The sequence below is a fragment of the Alligator mississippiensis genome, chromosome 7, assembly GCF_030867095.1.
Source record: "Alligator mississippiensis isolate rAllMis1 chromosome 7, rAllMis1, whole genome shotgun sequence".
Lineage (NCBI taxonomy): Eukaryota > Metazoa > Chordata > Crocodylia > Alligatoridae > Alligator > Alligator mississippiensis.
In genome coordinates, this window is record NC_081830.1 from 85797874 (window position 1) to 85825450 (window position 27577).

At 58.9% G+C, this 27577-nt stretch overlaps 2 protein-coding genes across 5 annotated transcripts in view; both read right to left on the reverse strand.

The window, feature by feature from the left end:
- Positions 1-15272, reverse strand: part of TNK2 (tyrosine kinase non receptor 2) — a 46461-nt gene extending 31189 nt beyond the window's left edge. Inside the window, exons 1-3 of one of the 2 annotated variants that reach the window (XM_059731254.1) lie at positions 15211-15272; positions 13045-14018; positions 5747-6105 (exon numbers count right to left, since the gene is read on the reverse strand). In XM_059731254.1, the coding sequence (XP_059587237.1) occupies positions 5747-5770 (24 nt within the window). In that variant the 5' untranslated portion in view covers positions 5771-6105; positions 13045-14018; positions 15211-15272. Of the gene's footprint in view, positions 1-2622; positions 2720-5746; positions 6106-13044; positions 14019-15210 lie in introns of those variants that run through there. The other variant, XM_019495382.2, reaches the window with a different exon arrangement.
- A 1819-nt stretch (positions 15273-17091) lies between these two features.
- TFRC (transferrin receptor) overlaps positions 17092-27577 on the reverse strand; it is a 28392-nt gene continuing 17906 nt past the window's right edge. For all 3 annotated transcript variants that reach the window (XM_014596238.3, XM_019495374.2, XM_019495373.2), the window contains exons 12-19: positions 27345-27430; positions 27153-27216; positions 26489-26556; positions 24857-24918; positions 23691-23772; positions 22565-22789; positions 20682-20822; positions 17092-20286 (exon numbers count right to left, since the gene is read on the reverse strand). In XM_014596238.3, coding sequence (XP_014451724.2) covers positions 20044-20286; positions 20682-20822; positions 22565-22789; positions 23691-23772; positions 24857-24918; positions 26489-26556; positions 27153-27216; positions 27345-27430 — 971 coding nt within the window. In that variant the 3' untranslated portion in view covers positions 17092-20043. The remainder of the gene's footprint in view (positions 20287-20681; positions 20823-22564; positions 22790-23690; positions 23773-24856; positions 24919-26488; positions 26557-27152; positions 27217-27344; positions 27431-27577) is intronic.

Here is a 27577-nt window from a genome sequence, read left to right on the forward strand (position 1 = left end):
GTTTCCAAACCCACGGCCAGGCAGGGCTGGGCTGGCCACCGTCCACAGACCCCCCCAGTAAGACCCCAGATTGGGCTGGGGAGGCGTTTCTGGGGGGCTGGGTGGCCCCCTGTAGCAGACACACTGGTCACTGACGCAGATGCTGCACGGGGGGGGTGGGGATCAATAAATAAATTGGTGCCAGGGCTAATTTAGAGATTAAGCAGCCAGATTGTCACTGTGAGGAGGCAGCCGTGCCAGCATCTCCTGCTGTGCCCCGGTGATGCCCATCTCTCCATGACGAAGAGTTTGGGGGCTCGGAGCTGCCCTCCGCCTGAGCCTGACCTGATGCCACAGCCCATGCAGTCACTGAGAAATGCCCCGCACCACCTGTGCCCCCAGTAGCGGGGCAGGATGGTGCCCAGCGTGCTGCAACGTCTCCTGGGGCCGGCAGGTCCGTGCACACCTGACTCCGGCACATGGAGGGCAAGAAGCACGGGCCAGGCTGCTTGAATGCCCACTGAGACCTGGGGGCCAAAGACACCTGAGGCAAGAAACCCAGGACTCCTGCCACTCAGGGTGGTCTCATGAGCTCACCCTGTGCCTCAGTTTCCCCGCCTGTAGCCCAGGGATGCCAATGTTCCTGCCTGCTGTGGGAGCTTAAGGAAACGGAGGTAAAATGCTCCCTTCTCCCAGCAACAAACCTTTTGCCCCACTTTCCTGGTCTGGGCCTTGCTACCAGGACCCTCCTCGTGCCCCTGGGATGGTCTCGGCCTCTCGTGGGCTCTGCCAGCCCCCAGACGCAGCCTCTGCTTCTCCCGCTCCACCGCTTTCCTTGCACAATTAGCACGGCCCATTAGCTCAGCCCCAGGCGTGCGCAGGAATGTGTGGGCACACGTGTGTACGTGTACGACGGGGGCGGGGGGCACTGTATAGGGCTCTGTGCCTCTCAACAGCCGGGGCAAGGGGGCTGCCAGGCCAAGTCCGGGCCCACAGCCCCCCTGCGGCGGTACCCCGACCCACAGCCAGTCAGCACCCCTCCCAGCTCCCCCATTCCTGCCCCTGGCCCAGCAGGACGGACCCCCCCAGGCCTGACCCGCAGCCCCCTGCTAGCCCAGCCAGGCTTGGGGGGGGATGGTTTGGGCAGGGGGTCTGCACGGTCAGACCCTGCCTCAGGTGGTCTCGTCTCATCAGGGCAACCCTGCCTCCTCTCCCCCCTCGTGGGTGGGCCGTGCCTTGCTGCACCCACTGGGCAGCACTGCCTCCTCCCAGCTGAGTCCCTGGACTCAATGCAGACGTGCCACGGGTGCTAATCGACTGTCCCCCACATCCCTGCCTGGGTTCGAACGAGCCGGGGCTGGCCGCAGATTACCAGGCTCCTTGCTCCACCACCGGGCCTCTCGGACCCTGCCAGCACCAGGTGTGAGCCCTGTGCCACGGCAGCCCCGTGCCACTCAGACCACACTCAGACCCGTGGCAGCCGCTGCTGTCTCTGCAAAGCTCCCCGGGCCCCGTGAGGCGAAGCGTGGGCTGCTCCCTCTCCCCTGCTTCCTGTCTCCAGGCTCCGCTCAGCCTGACTCACTTTCCCAGGTAGGAAGTGACTTGGCCTGACGGCTCCGGGTCGGGCAGGGGAGGAAGTGCTGGGACCTGGGGGTGGGGAGGTGCTCAGGGGCTTTGGTCTGCATCCCAGCCCATCTGGGCCAGCTCCGCAGTGCCCAGATTTGGCCCAGCGAGGCCAAAGGCTCACATGCAACCTCCCCCAAACTGGCCCTGGGGTCCCACAACTCGCCCAGCGTCCAGGGACCTTTGGAGGGGCGCCAGTGCCATTATGGGCAATGCCAGCAGGAAAGGGTCTTACCCATCCCTAAGCGCTCAGACCCCACAAAGGAGGGCTGGGGATGAACTTGTTACAGGGGAAGGGGACAACTGGGGTCTTCCCCCAGAGGATTTTAGGAAGAGCCAAGCCCAAGGGCTGTTCTCCTCCCCGTGGTCACCCTGCTGGTAACACGGCGAGTGCCCCATGGGGCTGGGTCCGTGGAGCAGCCAGCCGGAGGAAGTAGGTGACCTGGCTTCCCTGCCCGGGGATCCACGCGGCCTCAGCTCCTCCCGCCGTGCCAGGGTGCTGAGCTCATCCGCCGGGGCGGGGAAGAGCCCCACGGCCCCGACCTCGTGAGGCACCTCCTGCCCACACGCACACGTGTGTCAGCACGCCGGTATGTGAGGCAGGCGGTGACTGACACGCGTGCTATGCTGGGCGCCGTCCAGACCTCGCAAAAAGAGGGGCGAGCAGAGGCAGGGGAGGACACATGTGCGCGCCCCCAGCTCGACTGGGAATGGTGGGATTCATTTCCATGCCGAGCAGACACGCAGACCAAAGTCTCCTTGTCTCCACCCCGGCACGGAGTGGGTTTGCAATCCCCCAGCTTCCTGCCCCCCCGGGTCTTTGCCCCACGAGAGAGGTCTCCCTCCGGACTCGGTTTTGGTCTCCATTCCCTGCCCCCAGCACGGGGGAATGGCCACACACCCCAGCAAGATTCATGTTCGACCCCCCTGGTATAACCTTGCTGGAGGGGGCTGGCAGGGCCCTGACACCGCAGGAGACAGACGAACAGACCGAGAGGTGGGCTCGGTGCCTCCACTCACCTCCTGCATCCCGGCTGGCTCGGACACCGTCCTGCCCCGCTGACCGGTCACACGGCAGTGAGCTCACCGGCTTCGCTGCCCAGGAAGCATTCATCCCGGGAGCCAGCGGGAGCAGGGGTGGAGCCGGCCCGAGTTTCAGTGACACACGCCCTGGGGAGCAGGCAGGTCGGGCGGCTCCTCCAGCCGGCCCTGCACACACGTGCCCAGCCCCATGGGCCACGCGCACACGCGTGTGGGAAGCCAGGCGTGGGGAGGCTTCTTGTCCCAGCCTGGCTCCCCCGGCACAGCTGGCAGGAGGATGAGGCTCTGCACCTGTGTGCATCGTGCCACCGATGGCATGCCTGGATCATGGATGGGCCCAGATCCAGCCTCCTGGCCCTCCCATGGGGCACGTGCCAAGGACCTGCCTGTCCGCATATGACAGCTCGGAGGCAGCCAGGTGCCCGGGCCTTGTCCCCGATACACCACGGACACGCCATTGCAGCCAGGAAACCGGTGCCAGGGCGTCCAGCGCTCACCTGAGGACACGATGCTGAGTGGCGAAGTGCCAGGGGGGCCTTGCTATCCCCTCCAGGTCCCCACGGTTGCAGACTGGTGTTCAACCACCCCAGTATCCCCCTCCCCCATGGCTCTGGCATCTCCCCCCTCGATACCAGAGTTTGTTAATGCATCACGAAGCTCTGTGCCACGGCAATGATTAACCAGAGCCCCTGCTGCAAGGCCCCGGGGCTGCTCCTACCACCCAGGCGCCCACAGCCTGAGCTTTCCCAGCTTGGGTGGGAGGAGAAGGGCAGGTTTTGGGGGTGAATGAGTCCATGCTCAGCACCCTGGGAGCCAGCCTCAGAGCCTCCCAGCTCTGGGAAGCCCGAAGGGGGCAAGCTCTGAGTGCATGCACCAGCCTCCTCCACCCCAGTCCTCGAACTCGGTTCTGGGAGCTGGCATTGGGCAGGAGGGGAGGAGCCCGGCTGTCCCTGCTCAAGCTCAATCCCTGCCCCTAAGCTGCTTTCCTCCCCCAAATCCCCTCCAGATGCCAAGCTGCAGACGTGCCATGCAGCCACGGCGGCCCCGTGGTTGGTCGCCGCAGACCCCTGCTCTGCCTGGAGACAACAGGATTCATCACGTGTCACCCCCTCCCCAGCAACGGGGTGTCAGTCTGGGGGCATCCCCATGGCAGGGGACAGGGCTCTTCTGGGGATCCCGTTTTATGATATACCCCGCTATGTGCATGCTGCAGGGGCGCTTCCACACCCTGCGAGTCCAGCCCTGGCGCCCCTGTTCCTGGGTGAGCCGGTAGCGAGTGCCAACACAGAGCTGGCAGGTCCGGGGCCGTGTTATGAGTGTGGCAGGCCCCAGCACAGCAGCTCTGCCGGAGCAGAGGGGCCATGGCCCAGAAGGGTGGAGGGGGAGAGACCCCTGCCCTGGCTTGGGCTCTGTCCCTTCCTCGGCTCTCACACTACACGATGCTGCCCTCTCCTGGACGGGATCGGAATAGCTCATCTGCGCGTCCTAGCCCCTGTACTGCTGACAGCGAGTCACCCTGCACTGGCAGGGAGCAGGGGGCATGGCGCATTCCCAAGAGCAGCATCAGATGCAACACCATCCTGGCCTCAGAGCCCCTTGAAGGCTTTGCAAGAAGCAGGGAGAGGCAGCCACAGGCCTCTGCCTCCAAGGATGTCGCTCACCGGCCCCCTGCACGCAACGAAGTCAAAAGCAAGCCCCGGTGGAGTCCCATCCCCGCCATGGTGTTGGAGGCTGGATGCTGGGGAATGAGGAGGGTTTGTGAGTCTCCTGCAGGGTGAGCAGACCTAGCTGAGACTCTGCGGGCGGTTTGGGAAGCAGGCAGTCACGGGCCTCCTCAGTCCTAAGGGACGGAAGGACTAGGGGCCAGGACGTGGCAGCAGATGCAAGAGGCAGGTGGAGGAGGGAAGCACCAAAACCTTAGCTTGCTGGAATGCAGCCACCTCTGGGGTGAGATGCCACAGTCCCCTGCCAGCTATGGATGCCACAAAAGCCAACAGGGCTGGCTGTGAAGCCCTAGCAGCAGTCTAGGGCTGGCACTGTGCAGCTTAGGGGTGGTCTGAGCCCTCTAGCAAGGGCAGAGAAGGGACACAGACCCCAATTCTGCTCAAAAGCCCAAACCTGCCTTCTAAGCTAAGGGGAATCTCCATCAGCTGCTGGCAGTATGGGCTTTATGACCCACAGGGCTGCTCTTCCAACACTAGGCAGCAAAGGTCAGCATGTCAGCCGCCCACAACAGCCGAAGGAATCAGTGCGGGCAGGAGGGAACAGCCGGAGCCGGCACCCAGCTGGAACAGCTGGTTAAACATGTCGATCAGTTAGGACCGGTTGGAAAGCTCGCCCAAATGGAGGAGCTGCCAACAACACCATCTCCCCCCTGCCGAGTGCCCCAGCTTGCTCCCTGCACCCAGAGCTCCTGGACGAAGACAGCGGCGACCCCCACAGAAACCCCAGAATAGGGGCCGGAGACCTGACTGCTGCCAGGGGTATGGAGCAAGAGGCGCACAGCGCCCCGTTCCCGGCAGCACGGGATGGGCACGGTCTCAATTGGCCACCAGGAGGCACTGAGCACCCTCTTTGGGATGCGGTCCCACACACCCAGCCACAGCCCGAACCCAGCCATTGCAGCCCCGAGATGGGGAGGGAGGCTGCAGGCCTGGGAGGGCAGGGTCAGGCCTCAGGGGCCACGGGAGAGCGCACACCCCAATGCACGACCGGATGGCAGGAGCTGTGCCAGAGATGCCAATGTGCCACTACCATGGCTCGCCCACCTCCAGGCAGATGCCGACCCACGGCACGGAGCAGAGCACATGGCCAGGGGTGGCCTCTCCAGCTACACGCCCAGGATTGCAGCAAAGGAAGCCAGGAATCAGCCTGGGCGAGAGAGATGCCGCCACCCCAAGGGGCGCTGATCTTGCTCCCAGTGACACAGTGGCAATCCAGAGTCACTCCAGACTGCAGCGGAGCCACTGAAACCCAAATCCATCTCCCCCATACGACCACCCTAGAGAGCACCATACCCAACATTTGCACTAGCAGCTGCTGGGCACAGGCCCAGCAGAGATGGTCCCTGCAGCTGGTGCAGGAGCAGCGCCGTGGTCCCTACCTGAGGTGGAGGCTGCGGCTCCATCCAGCCTTCTCCAGGGTCTTCTCACAGCAAGCAGCTTTTTTTTTTTTTGGGGGGGGTGGGGGTGGATTTGGGGAGAGGGAGTCTGTTTTCAGTCTCCCCCCAGAGACCTTGAAGGTGTGTGGTGTCAGGAGAGGGTGATAGGAGGGGCGTCGCGTCCAAAACTGGCCTCTAGTCACTGCCCGTCCACTTCCAGCCTTCACTGCCGGTCAGAGCGTGGCAGCCCACAACCACCTGGGCCTGGTGCAGCGGCTCCCAGCGCAGTCATCGAGGGCAGAGCCAACGGCCCCATCCATGGAGCAAGGGATCACAGAGGAGCCGACGTCCGCAGTCTCATGCTGCAAGAAAAAAGGGGAACAAGTGTGAGAGCTCACCTCCTCCAAGCTCGGGGGGGGCAGCCAGGGGTTTCTGGGGAAGGGGCAGCTTGTGTCACTCAGTGCCCACGTCCCCTCGCACGCAGAGCAGGGGGTTAAGTCCCAAGGGCAACTACTGTCACCATCTTGCCCCCCCGTCCAGTTCAGCCCACAGGGTACAAGCAAGGGCCTGCACTGCTTGCTAGGAAATGCCCCGGCTCCGACGCGCACGTCGCGCCCACCCAGGTGCCAAGGCAAACAGGAAGAAGTGCGGCGCGTTCTTGGGCTGCTACCCACGCTGGAGGGGAGGATGGACAGTCGCAGGCAACCGCAGCTTCCCCTTCCCTATCCAGCTGCTGCGCCCTGCCCAGGCAGCCACAGGCATGCGGCCACCTCTGGGGTGGAGCACGCCACGAAAGGGTGGGAGGAAGAACGTGTTGGATGAGCCATGGGGGCTCCGCGGCCCTGGGGAGAGGAGGGGACCTTGAGCAACCGCGTGGGAGTCTGTTTCCAGATCCCTCAAGGTCCTGGGGCCAGCTGCCTCCACCATAGCCCTGAGAGCAGAACAGGCCAAGGAGAACGGACCCACTCCCCTCCTTCTGCCCAGGGCTGGAAGCCCCCGTAGTTGGGGCAGAGACAATGGGAACCCTATACCCATTGGGTTAAGAGGAGTAGGTCCAATCCCCCCCCTGCCCCACCACACCAGAGGGTAAAGAAAAGCCCACTTCATGTTGCTGGGGCCGTACCTGGGTGGGGGCAAGCAGAGGGGCCTACCCCATGCTGCCAGCCACCCCAGTCCAGCGTGGCCGTGGTCCGTCCATCCCAGGCCCAGCCTTGACCGGGGGGAGCCCTGCAGCCTCCACTGGACGCCCGTGCCGCAGCGGCGCTGGCCGAGACTGTGGTTGGGCACCGCTCAGCCCCCTCACCCTTCCCCAGCCTCTCCCCTCCCAGTGAATGAGCTCATTGTAGGAGCGGGCACACACTGTGTGCCCGGCGGGGGCGGGAGCTGGACTCTGGCATTTGCCCTTGACCACTCGGGCCACATCCAGCAAGCCCCGACTTGGGGGAGAGGGGTTCTCATGGCCTGGCCCCACACATGGGTCAAACCCTCACAGCAGGGGGGGAAGGGCAAACACCCCCCAGGTGCTCGGGGACCCTCCATCTGCACTGAGCTCCTCTGGGTAGACAGAGGAGGGGGCTCAGAGCTGGCAGGGACAATGAGGCACAGATGGAGGGCAGTGATTCTTCCCCTCTGTTCAGCACTGGGGAGGCCACATCTGGAGTCCTGTGTCCAGCTGTGAGACCCCATTACAAAAAGGATGTGGACACCTTGGAGAGAGTCCAGCGGAGGGCAACGAAAATGGTTGGGGGCTGGGGGACAGGACTGGTGAGGACAGGCTGGGGAAACGGGGCTTATTGAAGACCGAGGGGGATTGAATAGCAGCCTTCACCTCCCTGCAGGGGGGCTGCAAAGAGGCTGGAGCTGGACTGGTCTCAGTGGGGGCAGATGGCAGGACAAGAAGCAATGGGTTCAAGTTGCAGCAAGGGGAGTTTCGGTTGGGTATTAGGATGCCCACCCCGCCTTCCCCTGCCACACTGCTCAACAGGCAGCCAGACCTTGAGGGGTCCCCACACCCCACAAATCCCCACCCCTTCCTGGCACTGAATGCGAGGTGATGCAGCTTCGCAAGGATCACAGGGACGGCTGAAGGTGGATCCAGGTGCCCCACAGAGCACAGTCCACCCGCCCCAGCCCTGGCCAGACAGGCCACAGGAGGGTGGACAAAGCTGCCAGGACACATCCAGGCCCCCTCGTGCCCCTCAGACCTGGGCGGCAGCATTGCTCTGAGTGCCCCTCAGTCCTGCTCCGGCGGTAGAGGTGGGCAGATAAGTCAGAAACCCCCCCTGCACTCCTCCGCCTGCACCCACCTGGGACCAATATCCTGGCAGCTCTAATGTAAGTGAGCCAATTATTGCCACGGCTAATAAATAGCCCCATTTCCTCCCGCGCTGATCGCTCTGCTCAATCGTGTCTGCTTCGCAGCCAGCGGCGCAGAGGGCAGCAGGTCTCAGGCCTCTGGCTCCCCGTGCAAGGCATGGACACAGAGCGAAGGACCCCCAAGGAGATGTCCCAGGGGAGGGCTACCTCTGAGAGCAAAAGGTCTCCACCAGCTAGGGCAAGACCCAGCAGGGCATGGCCACACCAGCTTTGGGGCCAGCCCCTTGGCTTGGCTATCCCTGCTGGCTTTTCTGGGGAGAGGGCTCTGGGAGGGGTCCAGGAGTGCAAAGCCCCTCACCCCAGCAGCACATGAGGCACAGGGGCACCAGTACACCCCGGGCACCCCCTGGCCAGGGCAGCCCCAGAACTGCACCATCTAAAGTGGGATGGATGGGCACACATCCCCATGTATACACATGCCATGGGCACGGGACTGACAGAAACAGCTCTGGAAGGGGATGGGTGGGTGCAAGCAGCAGGCCACCACCATACCCACAGCCCTGAAGGTGGTACTAACCCCCGCCCTTCCCCAGCTCCCATGTCCCCAAAATCCTGACACTGAAGCTGAAAGCAGCCAGGCCCACCCATCTCCTTCCCATCCCCACACGCAGCCAGCTCAACAGGGCTCCAGCTGGCTGCGAAGGGCGATGCCGCTGGCTGGCATTTCGGCACTGCCCTGTCCAGCTGGCTGGGGAAGGGGCTGTGCAGTCTGCTCAGCACCGTGTGCGCACACCAATGCACATGCATGCACCCCTGCACTCTGGCAGCGCCTAACCCGCTGGGGAACGACTGTGCCCAGGCAGGGGGGAAGCCAAGGAGAGGCTAAGTCCTGCCTAGTTCAGCCCCTGCAGGTGCCAGGGCAGGATGATGCCCTTCAGGGCTCTGGTCCAGCCCCCTCCTTGCTGCTTGCCCCAAAGCATCAGGCACCATGTCCAGCTGCCCGTGAGCTCCCCAGTGGACAGGGGCACTACTGCAAGGACCAGGCAGCAAGGAAGCCTTTCTGACCCCCCTCCATCAGCTGAGCCTGGACGGGGAGCCCAGAGTCTACAAGTGCCTGAGTCGGATAGTTTGAGATAACTGGTGCAGGACATTGGCAGGGCTGATGCATGGACAGGGACCTCAGAAGGGGAAAGAGTGCAGCGCCCGGAGCAGTGCCACACTGGAGGAATGTGCCAGGAACGCTGCTCCGGGGAAGGGGGCATGTCCCCCAGCCCAGCCCAGCCCAGGCCCCCCAGCCTGCATCAGCCCCCGCACTGCTGGGGGAGAAGAGCCTCTTTGTCCATGCCACAGAGCTACAAAAGGACCTTTCTGCAGCTGCCGATGGCGTGCGAAGGCAGCGCCCAGAGGCAGGCAGCCACGAGGCAGGCGCGCCCACCCAGAGCGCCCCAGGGTGGGGGGCACGCACACCCCACAGCCAGCCCTGTCCTGGGGTGGAGCAGCGCCTTGCCAGCTGGGGCGAGGGATGGAGGAGAGCCCTGCTCCAGCAGCCATCCTGGGGAGGCGAGGGGGGCAGGCACCAAGATTTCAGCCCAAGAGCCCCCTGCAACCTGCTGTACGACCTTGAGCAGGGCACAGCCTCCATGTGTGCCTCAGTTTCCCCCCTCCTGTGAAACAGCCACCCAAGCACGTGGATGCCCCTACACGCCAAAGAAGTGCCAGTTACTACACTGACAGGAGCTCTCCATCCCGGGGGACCCAAACAGGCAGCTGGCAGGGTGGGGGATGATCACAGGTGACAGAGAGGGGCACAGGACACCTGGTTTCTCTGCCACCAACCTGCTGCCACCCTAGGCCAGTCACTTCCCAATTCAGGGATCTGCTCAGCCCATCCTAGGCAGGGCCCTACACACCAGCCCGAGCACCCCCCCAGGCACTGCTTCTATCCAGGACGGTCTCCTCCAGAAACATGGGCACCCCCAGGGCGGTGGGACTCCGTGCCGGGAGGAAGCTGCCTGGCCTTGTCTCAGCTGAGTTGGGCAGCTTTGGAGACCCTTTGCACAGCACGGAGACCTGGGCAAAACTGCAGAAGGGAGAGGAAGAGGGAGATGAGGAAGAGGGGGGTCTCTAGAGACGCCGAAGGTACCTGGGGAGTGGGGGATCTGGCTGCGCTCCCCAAACCCTGTAGCGCTGGCTGCTGCAGCAGGAAGGACCATGAGGCCCCAGCGAAGCAGAGCCCAGAAACATCGCGCTGCAGCAGTGAGTCACCAGCTCTCTGCTCTGCAGGGACCTTTTTAATCACCCCGGCCGGCCTCCCGCACGGCAGGGCCCGGCCCCCCCGCAGCCGGCACAGTGCCGAGAGGCCCTGTGGAAGGGGCGGCATAGCCTGCTCCGCACATGCTGCCACCCCCCCGGAAAGCCAGGCTTGCTGGGTCCCACCAGTCCGTCCGTTTCCTTCCTCAGGCCTGATGGAGGGCACTGGATGCCCGTGTCCCACTGCGCTCCCAGACAGCCCGATAACAGGTATCCCCCAAACCCCAGTTTCCTGGATGCTTCTGAACCATCATGGCTATGACATCCCTCCAGTTGTCTCTGGCCAGTTTTGCTGGAGGGGTCTTAGGCACCCCCTAAAAGCTGGTGCATGCGGGTGCCCAGCTCTTGGAACAGAACTTCAGGAAAAAGGAAGGGTGTTTTTTGGGGGGGAAGTCACTAAAATGATGTGATTTCCCCTCCAATTTGTCCCAAGGTTTTCTGGACCAAGGGATGCATAGACAAAGCCTCTGTTTTAACCTGCCCCATTCCACCTCTCTGCTCTTATCATACAGCGAGCATCAGCTTAAGTCGTGACTATCTACACCCAAATGCACCAGGGCCCAGTCACCGCGGTATAGCTATGGAGCAGGAGCAGGCCGATGAGCTGCAGTGCGGCCCCAGCCTTCAATATGGGGCAACCATTCACCTGTCTGCGTTGCCGGGGCAGCTGCCTGCCCATTCGTGATACCACAGCAGTCCATGTCGGACTCATGGGGCATGCTCCAGGCAGTGATGGGCAATGCCTGACAGATGTAGAGGGGAAGTAGGGAAGCCGGGAGGCCAGAGCCCGGGGCTCCAGCACCCCTGCCACCGTCTGCTATGTCAGCAGAACAATGCCCTGGCTCACCTATCTGCTTCTCCTAGCAGTCTGCATATCCCAAGGACAGAGAGATGGAAACAATAATGCCCATGGGGAATGGGGGGCAGAGGTCCAGCACAAGGGAGAGTGCTGGGGACTACCTGGCACAAAAGGGGATGGGTGGGTGTAATGGGTCAAGGCACCAACACTGCACCCACTTCCCTGTTCAAGCCAGAGCTTCTGAGCAAGGCAGCTCAGCTCTGCACCAGGGGCCCAGTCCCCTTTCACAGTGAGCAGCCGTGTCACAGCACAGTTGTGGCAGGAAGCAACTCAGGAAGCCAACTTGATGCATGGGTGCAGAGAGAGGGTGTCAGCAGCACAGGCAGCAGGCAGCCAACTCCTTGCACCTGCATCTGTGCACACATGGCCCAGACCCTCGGTGGAGGGCGTCCATGACAATCCATGCTGTAGGGCCCTGGGCACTGCATGCCAGGCCAAGCCAGGAGGCAGTGGCCTCAGCTTGGAGCCTGTGCCTGCAGCCTCCAAGCCCCCCTGGCCACCTGCCTAGGAGCAGGAGCTTGGCTCTGCTGCAGAGATGCCCTCCCAGAGCCAGAGCAAAGCCTGCAGCTGGAGGAGCAGACGGTGCAGCAGGGAGCCCTGTCAGCAGGCCGGGATTTACAGGATTTACAGCCGGGCTGGGAGAGTCGCACCCCCAGCTCCCAACACAGGCCGGGAACCCCACCCTTTCCTCCCCGTCTGATGCCTCCCAGACCCATGCCCGGCCATGGCGAGCAGGACCCTGGTGCTGGCACGGGGCCTCAGCTGCCTGCCCCTCCGGGAGAGCTGTCTGAGTCACTCCACCCGACACCCACACCCCCTGCCTGGGGCACAGGCGGAGCTGGCAGCTGCCAGGGAGCCAGACAGGGAGCACCAGAGACAGGGCTGGTCTCCAGTGCCCCTGCAGCACAGACTCCACCATGCCTCTGGCCCTTTAGTTAGGCCCACCCTAGATCTCAGCGACAGCAACGCCAAGCCCCGACTCATTCGTGGGTCACGGAGCCCAGTGACACCCTCCGAACAAGCGGCTGAAACCACTGCTCCCAGAGAGGCCACGGCAGGGGAGAGAAGGGTCCACTGAGTTGATGCCAGCTCTGGTCCTGGTGCCTGACAAAAAAACCCAAACCCAACGCTGCTCCTGCTGAGTGCATGACCCACCATGGGCGACCACAAGCTGCCAGGGGTCCTTGCCTGAAACCACGGGCTGGGCTGCAGTCAGCAGCACAGGCCACGGGAGATGCAGCCCACGGGGTATTTGTAGCCCCAGAGGTTGCACCCAACGTGACGCGCTAAGAATAGTGACCCGCCTGGGACCGAGGGAAGGGCAAGGGGCAGCTCCCCTATGTAACACCCCTGTGAGGCAGGAGAAACCCCCCTCCAGCATTGACCAGGCACTGAACAGCTTGGGGGGGGGGCCACCCTGAGGTCATGCCAAAGGCAGGGACAGAGCCCCCGAGGGTCCAGTCATCCCCAGCTCCTAACCTGCAAGCCCCTGGCAGCCTTGCCAAGGAGACCCCCCCCCTTCCCAACACACCCTGGTCACCGTGCTACAGCTGCTCAAGGACCCCGGGGCAACTACAGGACTAGCACTCAGCCCCTGCAGCTCCAGAGGCAGAGCTGAAGGAGGATCTCCCTCTGCAGCAGAAGACCTATGACCTATGGGCACAGCACACACACGTACAAGCCATTCACTCTTGTGGCATGCCCGACTGTCCCACCAACACCTGCCCTTCCCTGCCCCTGACAGCCTGTCCCTGCAGGAGATGCAGCGAGAGCCCTGGGGACTTGCCAGCATGCAGGTCCCTGGCATCTGCCTCACCTGTCACGTCCCACTGCTGGTGCCTGTGCTCTGGGCTCGTCATCGGCTCCTGCGGCTGCCGGCTCCCTGGCTGGCCACGCTGGTGCTGCCGTGCTCCTGAGCTGGGGATGGGGGTCTGGCGGTCACTGCACAGCAAAGGTTATGCTCCAAAAGGGCCAGGCTAGCAGAGATGCTGCTGGGCTCACTGCACGTTGCGGTGGGTTGCTGCACTGGTACACTGCCAGGATCACTGCCATACACAACTCACTGCAAGCTGGGGTGGTTGGTTAACTGGTACACTGCAGGCTCACTGCAAGCTGGGTGGTTGGCTCACTGGGACACTGCTGGCACACTGCACGTTGGGATGGTCGGTTAACAGGTATACTGCCAGCACACTGCACGTTGGGATGGTTGGTTCACTGGTACACAGCCAGCACACTGCACATTGGGATGGTTGGTTAACAGGTACGCTGCCAGCACATTGCACACTAGGATGGTTGGTTAACTGGTACACTGCTGGCACACTGCATGCTGCTGTGGCTATACGTTGACACTGCCAAGCTCACTGCATGCTAATGTAGTTGCTGAACGGGTATACGGCCAGGCTCACTGCACGCTGGGATGGTTGCTGAAGAACGACACTGCCAAGCTCACTGCATGCTGCTACGGTTGCTACATCAGTTCATTGCATGCTGCGGCAGCTGTCCAGCAGCTGTACCAAGCTCCCGGGCATGCTGCAGTGCTTCCACTGCATCAGTGCAGTGCCAGGCTTGCAACGGGCTGAAGAAGCTGTTCCAGGAGGACCAGGCTGGAAGAGACACCGCTGCTCCCAGACTCACTGCACACTGCTGGCGGCGTCACTGCCGGGCTCCCAGGCACCCGATGGGAGCAGCTCCACGCCAAGCGGCGGCACAGCCAGGCTCGCCCTCCTCCTGCCGACGGTGCCAGGAGCCGAGGGTCACCGGACGACGAAGTGGCACCGCGATGCCACGCTCCTGGGCAGGGACAGAGACGACGCTGCACTGCCGGGGCCGCGGGCGCCCTACACCCGCGCCGCTCTGCGCCGGCCCTGCCTGCGTCGGAGCCGGGGCCGGGACGGCGGCAGGCTCGGGGTGCCCTGCTCCTCTTGCACGGCGGGGCTCGGCCAGCCGGGCTCCAGGTGCTGCTCCGGCTCGCCCCGCCGCCACGCCTGCTCCTGCTGCCCACGCCGCGGGTCTCCCTCCTCCTGCACCCCCCCTAGCACCTCGCCCTTCTCCTGCCAGCCCGCCCAGCGCTTCGCGGGGCTCACCCGCCGCGCCGCCTGCGGCTGCACCCCAGAGCCCCAGCCCTGCTCCTGCTGCCCCCGCCGGCTCAGCCCCTGCTCCTGCTGCCCCCGCCGGCTCAGCCCCTGCTCCGGCCAGGCCCGAAGGCACAGCCCCTGCTCCGGCTGGGCGCCCAGGCTGACCTGCCACGGCTCCAGCCCCTCCGCGGGGTGCTGCTGCACCCCCCAGCCGCCCACTGCTCCCACCCGGGCGTCGTCCCAGCCCGCCGGCCTGGCCCGCTGCTCGACGGCCCCTGCCCGCGGCACCCACTTGCCCCCGCCGGATCTGGCCGCCCACCCCCGGGGCCGTACCCCCTGCTCCCGCGCCCGCTCCCTCTCCCGCCTCCTCGGCCTGGCCCTCGCGCTGCCCCGCGGCCACCGCCCTGCAGCCCCTGCGCCGCCCCCTGCCTCCTGCACCGCCCGGGCCAAGCCACCCGTCTCCTGCACCCCCCGGCTCAGCTCCCCGACTTCCTGCACCCCCCGGCCCAAGGCCCACGCCTCCTGGCAGCGCGGCCACCCCCAGCGCCGGATGGTGCTGTCGACCGGCCCCGACCCTGGCTCCCCCCTGCCTCGCTGCCCCCCACGGGTCACCCGTGGCACCCCGCAGCCCGCTCCCTGCGCAGCACCCCCAGCTCCTGCTCCCCCACTGCTGCTGCACCCCAGCACCCTCTGCTGCTGCCCCCTATTGCACCCCTGCCCCCCAGTGCTGCTGCCCTATTGCACCCCTGCTGCAGCACCCCTTGCCCCCACAATTGCACCTCTGATGCAGCACCCCCTTGCCCCCCGCAACTGCACCCCTGCTGCAGCACCCCTTGCCCCCCCAATTGCACCCCCGCTGCAGCACCCCCTTGCCCCCCCCGGGCGCCCCGCGCCCCCACCCGCTGCACCTGGCCGCGCCGTGCTGCCCTCCCCGCCGGGCCGTCCCGGGCTGCCCCGCGCAGGCGCAGTGCGGCCCGACCTGCTCTTAAAGGGCCAGGCACTCTCCTGGCCGGGGTGGGGGGGAGCGGTTTGGAGCGCGCAGCGCAGCGCACGTGTGTCCGCTAACGCGAGTTAGGCGCCAGGCATGGGGCAGCGCTGCCAGGCATAGATTGCATCCCAGGAGGGAGCAGCCCCCAGGGCAGGTCCGTGCGCCAGACCTTGGGGCACCGGCGTTGACCCTCTTCCGTGGGTGCAGCCAGCCCAGGCAGGGAGATGATGCTTGAACCTTGAGTTTGGGGCAGCTGCTGGGGTCACTGTTTCCCCTGCTACGGGACCTCAAGGAGGGCACGTGAACGGCTACACTGGCAGCTGGTGTCCTGGGCCCGTGGGCTAACAGCACGAGGGCTCGAGGTCAGGCAGCCCCCTGCCCTTCACTGCCAAGGAAACAGGGAGGACAAGGGGTATGGGGGAAGACGCGAATGAGGCCAAGGCCTGCTGCATTTAGAGGAGAGATGCTCGATTGGGGGTTTGAGAAGGGCCTGCAACATACTCAGTGAAGACAAAGTGCATCGGGATTACTGACTCTCGCGGTGCAAGGGTGAGGGGTCACAACACAAAACAGGCGGGCCGTCAATTTACAGCAAACGCAGCATGGCATTCAAGGGTGGGACTGGCAGCCACCAGCTGTGCTGGAAGCTGAGTTCAGCCAGATTCACCAAGGGGTTGGACACGTGCTTGGAGGAAAGGGGCATTAGGCACTATTGAGCAGGGGGATGAGGGGCACAGCCTCTGCATGAGGACATCCTGGACCTTAAATGCTGGAAGCTGCAAGCGGGAGTGGAACAGGGAGGAAAACCCTGGTCTCCCTTCGAGACCCCCATCTGACACACAAGCCTGGAGGCAAGATGGACCTGTGGTCTGACCCAGTCAGTGGCCCCCGTCTTACCCACATCAGGAGCGCCTGGGTCCTCCTCGCTGCGCCTGGCCTCTCCTTGCAGAGGAGCAGTGGGCCCAGCCCTGCTCGGGGCAAGACCAGCCCTGCTGCACCAGCCCACGCAAACCTTCACCTGCACATCCCAGATCTCGCTGGCTGCAGCTAATCTGCCCCAGGGCTTCCCCACCCTCCCAGGCAGGCAATCCGCCCTAATACCTCCCCTGCAGCTCCTTTGCCGTCCTTCAGGCCCCGCTAAGCATTTGCTCCTTGGAGAAGATCCGTACCACGTTTAGGTACAGCACCTGGCACAACAGGCTGTGGGGATGCTCTCCCCTGCCCCGCACCAGGTTGCAGGGGCTAGCGCAGTGCTAATGACCGTGGCAGGCTGCAGTACAGTTTTGTTAAGCTGCCGCAAGGCCAAGATTCACACTGCCGCGTGGCTTCCCACCCTCCGGGGCCGTGGCAATGAGGAAGGCTGTTTGGCTCCCAGCATGTTCCAGCCTCAGTGCATCCGTGACAGGCAGGAGCCTGCAGCTGCACTTTCATCACCTCGCCTGCAGCTGAGCCAGCCCAAGACAGGGCTGCAGAGGCTGGCAATGCAATTGCACAGAGAGCTGTTTTTTGCTTTTCACCCAGGCTGGCTGCATTGTCTGCTTGCTAGCTGTCTTGGGACCAAGCAACCTTGGGTCTATCCACTGGGATGTTGGTACCATTGTTGTATAGCCCACATAGCAGAAAAAAACAGCTTGAGTGTAGGATTCACTGAGCTGGAAGACCTACTTCAGCAAGGGGGGGCAGCTGCATGGGAAGGATCAACACCAGCATCCAGGCTGACCCTGAGGAGGTCTTCTCCGAGGAAGGGGCATTTTCAGAGGGCTGAGGCTGTTCTCAAGGACAGAGACACGGCACCAGGTAGAAGCGTTCACACGTGATGTTTATTGAACAGACAGCAGGGTGACCCCAGCTAAGCACCCCAATCCAGATCTCAGCACCAGGGAAGGAATGCCTGCGGAAGACAGGCAGCCTCCACTTCATCCCTGCCCGTTACAAAGCGTAATGAACACAAAGTTTTGACACCAAGGAAATGCATGCAAGTGCTACAGCGAGGTCTTGGCCACAGGATAGCATTCACACTTGCTAAGTGCTACTGGGAGTAGAGGGCACCACTGGAAAGCAGCAGCAAACCAGGCGGTTACATACATCAAGGCTAACATGGTCATGGCTACACCACACAGTGGAAGACCCAGAAAAATGCATGCACCTTCCACAGCGGCCAGGAGTTCTTACCCCTTCCAGCAAACAAGGTTATTTGGGTTTGCATTTAATACAAGAGATCGCATTTACCCAAATAACCTTGCCTGCCCATGTCCTTACACCAACACAGCTATAACCAACACCCCTGATCCTCTTTCAGCTACACTTACTACAGTGTTTTTTGTCCTCCAACGACAAGAAGTTTCTTTTCTGCTATTCCTTATGCCACTTGCCAGAGACCAGACCTGGCCAAAATGTGCAGCTTCACAAGTAGTCACAAAAAGAACTGATTCAACCACCACCTAGTCTTCGAAAGAGGCAGACCTCTTGACAGGGTGCATTCCTGGCTGTAAGCTGGTCTGACGGGCCAAGAAGGTACCAATATAGGTTGGACTCGATGATCTATTGAGGGCCCTTCTGACCCTAACATCTATGAATATGAATACAGACATATGGGTTAGAGACCTCAGACCTTCCCATCATGCTGATTTTTCCCAGAGCAAAGGACTGGGAGGCTCCAGCAATATCCATTTCACAAAGCAACCGGCTTCCTGAGATTACCCATTAGGCTTTAAATTTCAGTAGTACCTATTTCTGCAGAGCCCTTCCAACAGGAAAGGTGCCACCACTCCCCACACCCAAATAAGCACATTTATTGCAAGACAGTTCACTAAATCATACAGCCCTAAAGAAAAAAGCCTTAATAACTCTAAAAACATTTAAATCCTAGCCATGCGACTACCTAGAGGGAATCACTTCAAGACTGCACAGCTACAGGGAACACCTAAGCCTACAACAGAGTGGGTCGAATTTAATATCTGCACCACCACAAGGAGAGTGAAAGACAATGATTGCAGGGAATTGATACCTGTTAGATACTAACCATCAAGCTTGGTAGATGTCACTGCATGAGAAGCATAGAACGATTATGGGAAACACTGTCCCCGATAATGACATACACCCTTAGTGCAACATATGGAGATCACTGCCTCCGATATAACACCGTGGTAGGCAAAAACTACCTTGTTCTTTATCCATTATGGAAGACACTGCTCCCGATAATGTCAGTTAGGTTCTCCCGAGACATTAGGTACTGGAATTTTTGCAACGAAGTCACTTAAGAACAGCCTGACCTTGCAGTCTGAGTCTGGATTTGTCTCCATCAGGAGCTCCAAAGGAATTTGGAAAGATGCATTTAATGCCTTTAATGGAAGGGGCATCACCTGCCAAGCTCTGCCCGCTATGGTCAATTTAGCAAGCTGCATGCGTTGTATGTCACAGCAATCAGAAGAAGCAAGGAGGAGAGTGCTCCAGCCAGGCCTCCTAGCAGATGAGCCCGATTCCTTGTCCCATTTTAGTCTGCATCATGCATTTCAGGGGGGTGCTGAAAACCCAAAGCATCTGGATCCCTGGATGATGCTCAAGTCTTAGGATTGCTTCCAGGTGCGTTATGGCATGTTCCTTTGGGCACAGAAAGCCGGTTTGTCAATTAGCTTTCCACCAGATGCTTCGTTGTTGAGAGTCTGACTGCAAAATTCCAGTACTATGTTCGATTTAATAGCAGATGCTGCTTTATTCAAAAACGACAGTATAACTGTCATAATTATGGAAGGCACTGCTTCCGATAATTATCTTCTATAAAAAAAACAATCAAATCCCATTTATAGTGAACTCTGTCACTGATAAATAAATAAAAAACACAAATAAATATCTCAGTGCCAAATGAGCGCCCTCCTGAGAGTTTTCCCAACATTTTGGCCAACGATTTGGCTAGCAAGAGATTCTGGGTTTCAAGAGAGGCCTCCAAAGCAACAGGGTCTGAAGTGCCCCTTGTAGCCATCCCAAGCTCTGGTTACTAGGGGACCCTTTATTTTTATTCAGAAGACCAAGAGGGAACATGTAAGGGGCATAAGATAAATCTTTGGCTCATCTCCCCCTTGGGACCCAGAGCTCTGGGAAGAGGAACATGGTCTTGAGTCTCATCTTCTTGGGGAAGCCAAGATGTTTCTGCCCAGTCACCCAGAGAGTCGGGATGGCTGGGCACTTCAGAGCCTGCTGACAGCCACAGTCGAGGGCTACTGCGGTGTGAGCCTGCAATGGAGCCAAGTCATTTTGTTTCCCCTCCAGGCCCCCTGCTCCTAGGAGCAGGGGACCTGGAAGTGCTCAGGGTACCTCAAATTATGACACACACTGCCTGTTTCTCCAAGGTTGAGGCCAAGATTCAAAACACTCAGGCAGACCCAGGTATATCCCCTGAAGAGGCACCCGCTTTGTTTCAGATGGGAATTCAGTGTAAGCCGTGCTCGACTAGCAGCTGGAGCCATCTGTCCTCAAGCGCGAGGGAAGGCAGCACCGAGCGGCGTGTTTAAGTGGGCTAGAACCAGGGGGGAGCCGTGTTTGTTCAAGGGAAGGAGACCAAATTGGATGGAGGATGCGCTAATTGCCGCTTGAGCGCTGCCTCTTGGGGATTTGTCAGGATGAGACCAAAATTGGAAGGGCAACTTGGGTCAAATTTAGTGTTCCCCCCATCACCCCCTCCGAGATTTAGGGTAGGTATTTCAGTGCTGCTTCAAGGGAGGGGGCTTCCTGGTTTCTGCACCTCAGCACCATGCACTCAGAACTCATTGTCCGTGTCCCAAACATCACCGGACAAGGCATTGGCAGCCTCCTTAATCGTCCAGGTTGCCATGGCCAGCTGGTTCCTGAACAGGTCTTGGTCAAAGGCATTTCTGTTGGTCTTCAGGAGGCTCAGGTGGTCCAGTAGGGCCTGCAGGGTGTAGGGGCCAGAGCCAAAGAAAATGTGCCGCAGCGGCTTGTCCCTCGGAGAGATGAAGGGGGACAGGAAGTCGTACTCCACCTGAAGGAAAGCAACAGGGAGGAGTTCAGAGCGGCTCTCGCATCGAGGCAAGAACAAGCCAGCAGTCACCCAGGCGGTAGGGATGCAGCCTGTGTCAGTAGCTAGTCCAGGAGTTCCTGGCTACACCTAGACTTGTCACTAGAGGAGGATGGCTGCAACCAGCATGTGGATAGACAGCATCTTAAGACAGACCCGAACAAGCTGTCATGGTAGTTTAACAGGCATGCAGCGATACACATCTCCTGGACCCTCTCTCCAGGACTGGGTCAAACCAGACTTGCTGCAATGCCCCCGACACCGGGTCACAGCACACAGAGCAAGCCCTTGGCAGGGGGGAAGGCTGTGGAGGAAAGCATGAAGCTGTCTGCCTGCACAGCCACCCGAGGAACACTCACCTTCATGATCCGGTCGTTGCTGGCTCGGCAAATGAGTTTGTTGCTTAAGTCACTGTTTCTCAAGTCTCTCTTCAGGGAATCCACAGCTCTCTCGAAGTCCCCGCGGGCTGAAAACACCCACTGCAAGGTCAGGCCCATTTTCTGGCAGGGAAGAGCAGTGCTGTGATCACCAACTGGACTTCAAGAAGGCCTTTGACACTTTCTCACCCCATTCTCATAAAAAAAAACTAGGCGAATGTGGCACTGATGCTGACACAGTCAGATGGGTGGCAAATTGACTCGATGGTCACACCCAGAGAGTGGTGGTGGACGGGTCGTTTTTGACCTGGAGGGATGCGGGCAGTGGAGTTCCCCAGGGCTCGGTCCTCAAGCCTGTGCTATTCAACATCTTTATCAGTGACTTGGAGGCGTGTGTGAAAAGCATGTTGTCCAAATTTGCTGATGACAAAGATGTGGGGAGAAGTGGGCACACTGGAGGGAAGGGACAAAATCCAACTAGATTTAGACAGGTTACATAAGTGGGCAGATGAGAATAGGATGGAGTTCAATGCAGACAAGTACGGAGTATTGCATCTAGGGAGAAGGAACCAGCAACACACCTATAGGCTGGGGAACACCCTTCTTGTCAACACAGTGACAGAAAGGTATCCTGGAGTCATTGTTGACTCCAAGATGGACACGAGCCACCAATGCAAGGAAGCGGTTAGTAAGGCTAACCGCACCTTGTCGCGCATCTACAGATGCGTCACGAGCAGGTCCAGGGAGGCAATCCTTCCCCTCTATGCCGCGTTGCTCAGGCCACACTTAGGGTACTGCGCCACTTCTGGGCGCCGCACTTCAGGAGGGATGTGGCTGACCTTGAGATGGTCCAGAGAAGGGCCACTCGCATGGTCAGGGGGCAGAGCAGGCCAGGCCCTATGAAGACAGACTAAAGGGCCTGAATCTAGTCAGCCTCCACAAGAGGAGACAGAGGGGATCTGGTGGCTGCCTGTAACCTCACCGGGGGGACCAGTGGAAAATAGGTGAGGCTCTGTTCCCCCAGGCACCGCCTGGGATAACAGGGGATAGTGGCCATAAATTGATTGAGAGCAGGTTCAGGCTTGATATCAGGAGGCATTATTTACAGTTAGGGCTGTCTGGCTTTGGAATGGGCTCCCAAAGGAGGTGGTGCTGTCCCCGACCTTGGGGGTCTTCAAGAGGAGGGTTGGATAATATTTGGCTGGGGTATTACGATCCCAGCACTTGTTCCTGCCCAGGGCAGGGGGTCAGACTTAATGATCTGTTAAGGTCTCTTCCGACCCAAGAAACTATGAAACTGGGTTGCTCAGCATGCATTTTGCAGGAGGCTTGGTTTATTGCAACTGCAATGCAAGCCTGTGATTAGCTTTGGGGAAAAAAAAACAGTTGCTGGCAGCATTCTGCTGAAAGCCCTGCTAGTCATGGCAAGCAGCAACCTGGCTTCCACAAACCAGCACCTGCTGAGGGGCAATAGTACTTGGCACAGGCAGGCTGGACATGCTCCACCATGACCAGCAACACAGGTCCCATTTCACAACAGGACACCAAGTTCATAACTTTCAGGGTAAGCTGGTCAAGCAAAAACTACAGGAGTTGCTCTGCTTACGGTTCAGCACCCCAAGGGCTTGCTCACTTCTGGGGCAGCCAGGCTGGCTGACCCTTACAAACCCCTGAGCGAGGGACTGGACTAGAAGGCCTTGTAAGGTCCCTTCTGACCAGGCTTTTCTGGGATCCTATGAAGTCCCCACTGATCCCTCATGATTTATCCTTATGCCCAAAGTTCAAGCAGCAGAATCAGACCCCGCAGTGACCAAGTTGCATGTGCAAGACTGGGACAGGCCCACTCCAGCCAGTTCAGCCCTTACCCTAATGTCTTTGTTGTAGTCCACAATCTTGTTCTGGAACATCTGCAGCTCCTGCTTGTATCTCCCGTAGTCCAGGAGCAGCTCGTGCTCGTGGGTTAGCCTCACGACGATCTGGCCGGCCAGCTCCGCAGCCTGACGCATCAGGACATTCAGGTTTGGAACAGCACTGCGGAGATTCCCAAAAACGTCTTGTTTGGTGCCCATGAAGGGGTACTTCTGCCGCTTCTGAAAGACATAAGCCGGGTATTGCTGTCAACCTTCAACCCTGACACTGGAGGGATGAGTCACCGTCGCACAAACTGTTGCCGACCTGCTCTATGCACACCCTGCCTGGGAAGCAAGGACCTCCTGCTGTTTGTGAGGCCTTGGACTGAAAGAGGACCGGCCTTGGAGTGGAACAGCTCACTGCTGCTCACAGTATCAAGTACGCCCTCAGGCACCTGGGATGTTTTAGGGTCTCTGCTATCCTAACCACCATGCGAGTTCCACCAGCCACAAGAACCATCACAACTGCTTGCCAAAAGCCATTCAAATCGTTACCTGGTTTTAAGCAGCTTGCTGGGACCTGCGTGATGGCCAAAAGCTTAATGCAGGCAAACAAAGCGTGCCCTGCATTTGTGATCAGAAACAACAGATCATTTGGCTTGAGCTCTGCACAAAAGGCTGAATTGGTATTAGTTTTAACACAGAGCATGCCCCTTACTGCTGTATCCCTACTGCTGTGACACCTGGGAGCAGAGAACACAAGGGGGGTGGGGGTGCGGTCACATGAATAGGATCACAGAAAGTGAGCAGTCGAAAATGATCCTAAAACTAGGGTATCAACTCCCTAAACCAAGAGAGCTTTTGCTACTAGGTGCTTGTAGAGCAGCGATTCTCAACCAGGGGGTCAGGGTAGGTGTTAGCACTGCTAGGTGTGCAAACAGGATTCACAAGATAAACCCAGAGATTTCAAATGGAAATCCATAGCTGCAGGCTTTGAGTTCTTTGCAACAGAAAAACCCTTAGTTTTCTGCAGGCAAAAAAAGAGCAAAAACGAAGAGCTGGCATTTTCCAAAGGGGGCCTCGAGTCCATCCAGGGGTCTCAAGTGTAAAACGGTTGAGAAACGCCGCTGTAGAGACTTACATTATAGAAACTGAATGACAAAGCCGGGATCCCAGAATACGCCAGGAAGGGGAACGCCGCATTCTCCATGGTGAGGGGAACACTGCAATGGGAGAAACAGAAGAATTACTCGGAGGCCTCCCTCTCTGCCAGGTTTCTAGATGCTCCAGTACATGGTCTGGGCCGGATCAGTAGTGTGTGGGCTACGTATCCCAGCATCCTCTGCTGCAGAACGAGAACCAGCGAGCATTTCTGCTGCCCCAAAAACAAAGCATCCTGCTCAGGGGAGACTGACACTCAGTGCCACATGGGAACCCTTTATGGGGCAGGTGGCAAGTTGCATTTCACCGATTAGCAACTCTGAACAAAGAGCTTAAACTCCTACCCACCAGCGAGGGGTGGAAGAGCTCCACTGCCAAGAATCCAGCAAGGCAGAGATGCTCAAATCCCACTTTAATTGGCGTGGGACAGGAACAGCAACAAGCGTGGGGCTTAAGCCAATTACGTCTGCAAGGTGAGTTTGGTTGTGGACCGAGACTTGACTTTGAGGTGCTTTACGAGGGGGAAGTGAGCAGCAACTGCTGCGGCTGAAATCACACGGACCGTCATGATACAGCCTGACAGACTGCACCCCTAGCAGGGGACAGAACAAAACTGGTAGGTAGGATGTTGAATACGAAACACTGGACATCCTCTCTTGCTCTCATTTGCTTGTGAAACTCATTGCCACAGGATGTGGGGAGCTTACCCAAGGTCCAAAGGGGACAGGACAGATTCTTGGAGGAAAGGGGCATCAGGATGTCCTGAGCATGACAGATAGGCATGCAGCCTCAAAAAACTGTCGCAGCTTCCTAGACCTCCCGGTGGCACTGGGAGAAGAGCAGGGGGGTGGAAGATTTAAGCCATCCCCCCACCCCACCCAAACATCTGCTTTCTGCCATGGTACAAGACAGGAGACTGGGCTGGAGGGACCCATGGCGAGACCCAGTCAATGGCAGCTTTTATGTCTGTTATGGGATTGTGCAGACTAGTTACAGCAATTTATCGCTACCACCCCACACCAAACCATTATCGGAGCGTAGAGCCTCTCGTTTGCTCCGATGGGGACTTGGACTCAGATCTGGACTTCGCATAAGTGAGTTCCAGTTTCAGGAACAGTGGGAAGATGCAGAACACAAGAAACTTACGCATTATTGGGCCAGCCAGGGCTGAGTTTGCTGAACAGGCTCCTTTCATCTACATCCTTCATCTGCACAAGGACAAGAGGAGAATTACTGCCCAGAACCTGGCCTACCCTTTCCCACACGTATTGGCTTTCTGCTTTCCTCGCTAAGCAGCTTGGTGCCATCTATTTGGAGGGAACCTGTAGGCGCCCACCAGCGTACTTGGACAAGCCTGAGAACACAAGAGGCAGAGGCATTCCCCATTCACCCTCTCCCCTCCAAGACCTCCACCGGTAGCAGTCCCTCCCTGGAAGGATAGACACGTAACCCTCAGTCCTTCATGCTCTGAAGACTGCAGTTACTGTCCTAGGGTGTTTTTCAGGCAAGGTAAATCCAGGGCAGTTATTTCTTTCTGTGGTTAACTGCACAATTCAGTGCTCTCTAGCACACACACCACCTCAGCACTGGGCTGTCTGACAGGCCATGGGAAGGCACAGTTTTGACTTGAAGGGTCAAACCTGCTCCACAATCAAAAGCAAAAGTAAGTCCTATATAACCACTGGCTTCACAGCTAGCTGTAGCTTTCCTGTTCTCAGAACTAGACTTCAGCTAAAGCTCGTCTGAGGGTGCAACGGGGAGCAAAACCTGGCCATGGAGCCAATGCTGAGTCACAAGGCATGTCTGCTCAGTCCCTCTGTGAACACCTCCATGCTCTGCTGCTACAGCTCACTCCTGCTCCAACCAGGGAAGCACAAGGCACAAGCAGAGCGCCCAATGAACGCAACGCTGGCGTGCATCTCAGAGCAGCAGGGATGGCACCCAGGACTCGTGATCTGGAGCCTTATTTCAGCAGAGCCTGACGTATGCCATGCACTCTGCAGTCTCTATGCAACATCCCAGTGCTGGAGGCCCATCCAGGGTTGGCTGAAGAGGCAAGGTTTTATTCCTAGAAGACAACTTGCTGTGTCAAGCAGACAAGGGAGTTTGCAAAGATCCAACACCAAGGAAGGAGCAAAGTGCCTGGTCTGGGGAAGCAAAAGGCACTGGCTTCTTGTCCCTTTGGGGGTTGACACCATGTTTGTGGGATGAGCAACTGCCTGGGGTCACGCCTGTGCCTTAGAAGCATTTAATCTTTTGCTGGTGACAGGGATGGATCCCAGTGCACATGCCCCATTTCTCCTGCTACTGGGGGCAGGGCATGGGCTGGACTGACCCCAGCGCAGACATTCACACGCTAGGGCTTTATGCACAGCTTGCTGTACACGAGATGCTTGCTTCCACATCCAGTCAACATCTTAACAACAGAAGAATCAGTGAAGTGGAGGCAGTGAGTGTGAACACTGGTAAAGGAAGGCTGGGAGAATGGCCTCCACTACACACAAACAGGGAAGTCAGCTAGGATGTGGGGTAGCCCGCTGCAGCGCCTGGAGAAGCAGCGCGAGCATGGGCATCACAGATCATGGGAAGCAAGTGCAGGGACTTAAGACCCTGTGGCCTGGTAAGATGGCAAGTTTGCTGACCATTTTGACAACAAACAAGAAGGCCCATTTCGAGATCTCTGGTACTAGTGACAGCTGCATGGCGTCAGCCTGTTTAAGGGACCCAAGAGCAACTTTCAAGGGAGTTCAGACCGTCTCCACAGAAGGACTCACTCACCCCCCGCAAGATTCTCTCAAGGATGGTGTAAAGCATTGGGCTGGCAGACACCTTTAAGTCACTGGAACCTGTAGAGCAAGGAGGATTGACATGAGTATGACCAGCTGAACGACCACTGGAGTTGCTGTTTCTATAGGAAACATCAGCCAGTCTCTCCTGGAGTGCCTTTACACAAGCTAAAGAGCTTGAAAGCTTGAGCTGCTCCAGACTACGACTTAACAGGAACTACCAGCAAGGGAAAGAATAATTCCCCTATGCCGGAGAGTTTGGGATAAGCTGAGAGAACAGCTGGTGACCTCCGAGTCAGGTACCTGGGAGCATGGTTTCCCTGCAAGTCTCAGCGTTGTTTCCAGTTATTTAGCATCTTTGAAGACGACTCCTTTCCCCACCACAAGTGGGCTGCTAACACCTACAAATGGTCCTAGAATAGTGTTTAGCCAGTGATTCTCAACCTTGTGAGACCCAAGACATCCCTTGGAAGACACTAGCTATTCCTTTTCAGGGTTGTTTTTTGTTTTTTTTTTAAATATACCTGAAGGAAAACGTAGAGCAATATTTCCGTGGCAAAACTTGGGAAGAACATGACAGGTCAGAATAGTTTTGACATTCTGGCCTCTTATTTGCACTCTCGTGTGAACAAAAAACAAAAAACCAGGTCCATTACCTAGAACTGCAGCATCCAGGTTGATGTAAGTGAAGACTTTGGCATGCAGGACGGAAGAATAACCCTGAGCAGAGAGAAAGCAGAGGTCATGCGGGAGAAACAATGCACAGAAACACCCTGAGGTCGGAACAGAGTCTCAGCCCTGCAGCTAGCTCAAGTATTTGAATAGGTTAAAGAAGCTGGGTTGAGTACCTCCAGCCATTCGGTAGCACCCACAGCTCCAAAATCGCCGGCGCTCCAGCTGGCAAAGACGATGCTTCTTCTGGGTTTGTAGCCACCTGCAAACAAGAGAAAGAAAAGTCAAGTCCTGTGTCCCGGGACCAGGAGAGCAAAGGAGATCATCCACTGTCATCCCCAGAAGTGGAGGTCTTTGGCCAAACTGTGCTTCCACTATCACTGAAGCCTGGAAGAGCACACGCACGCCT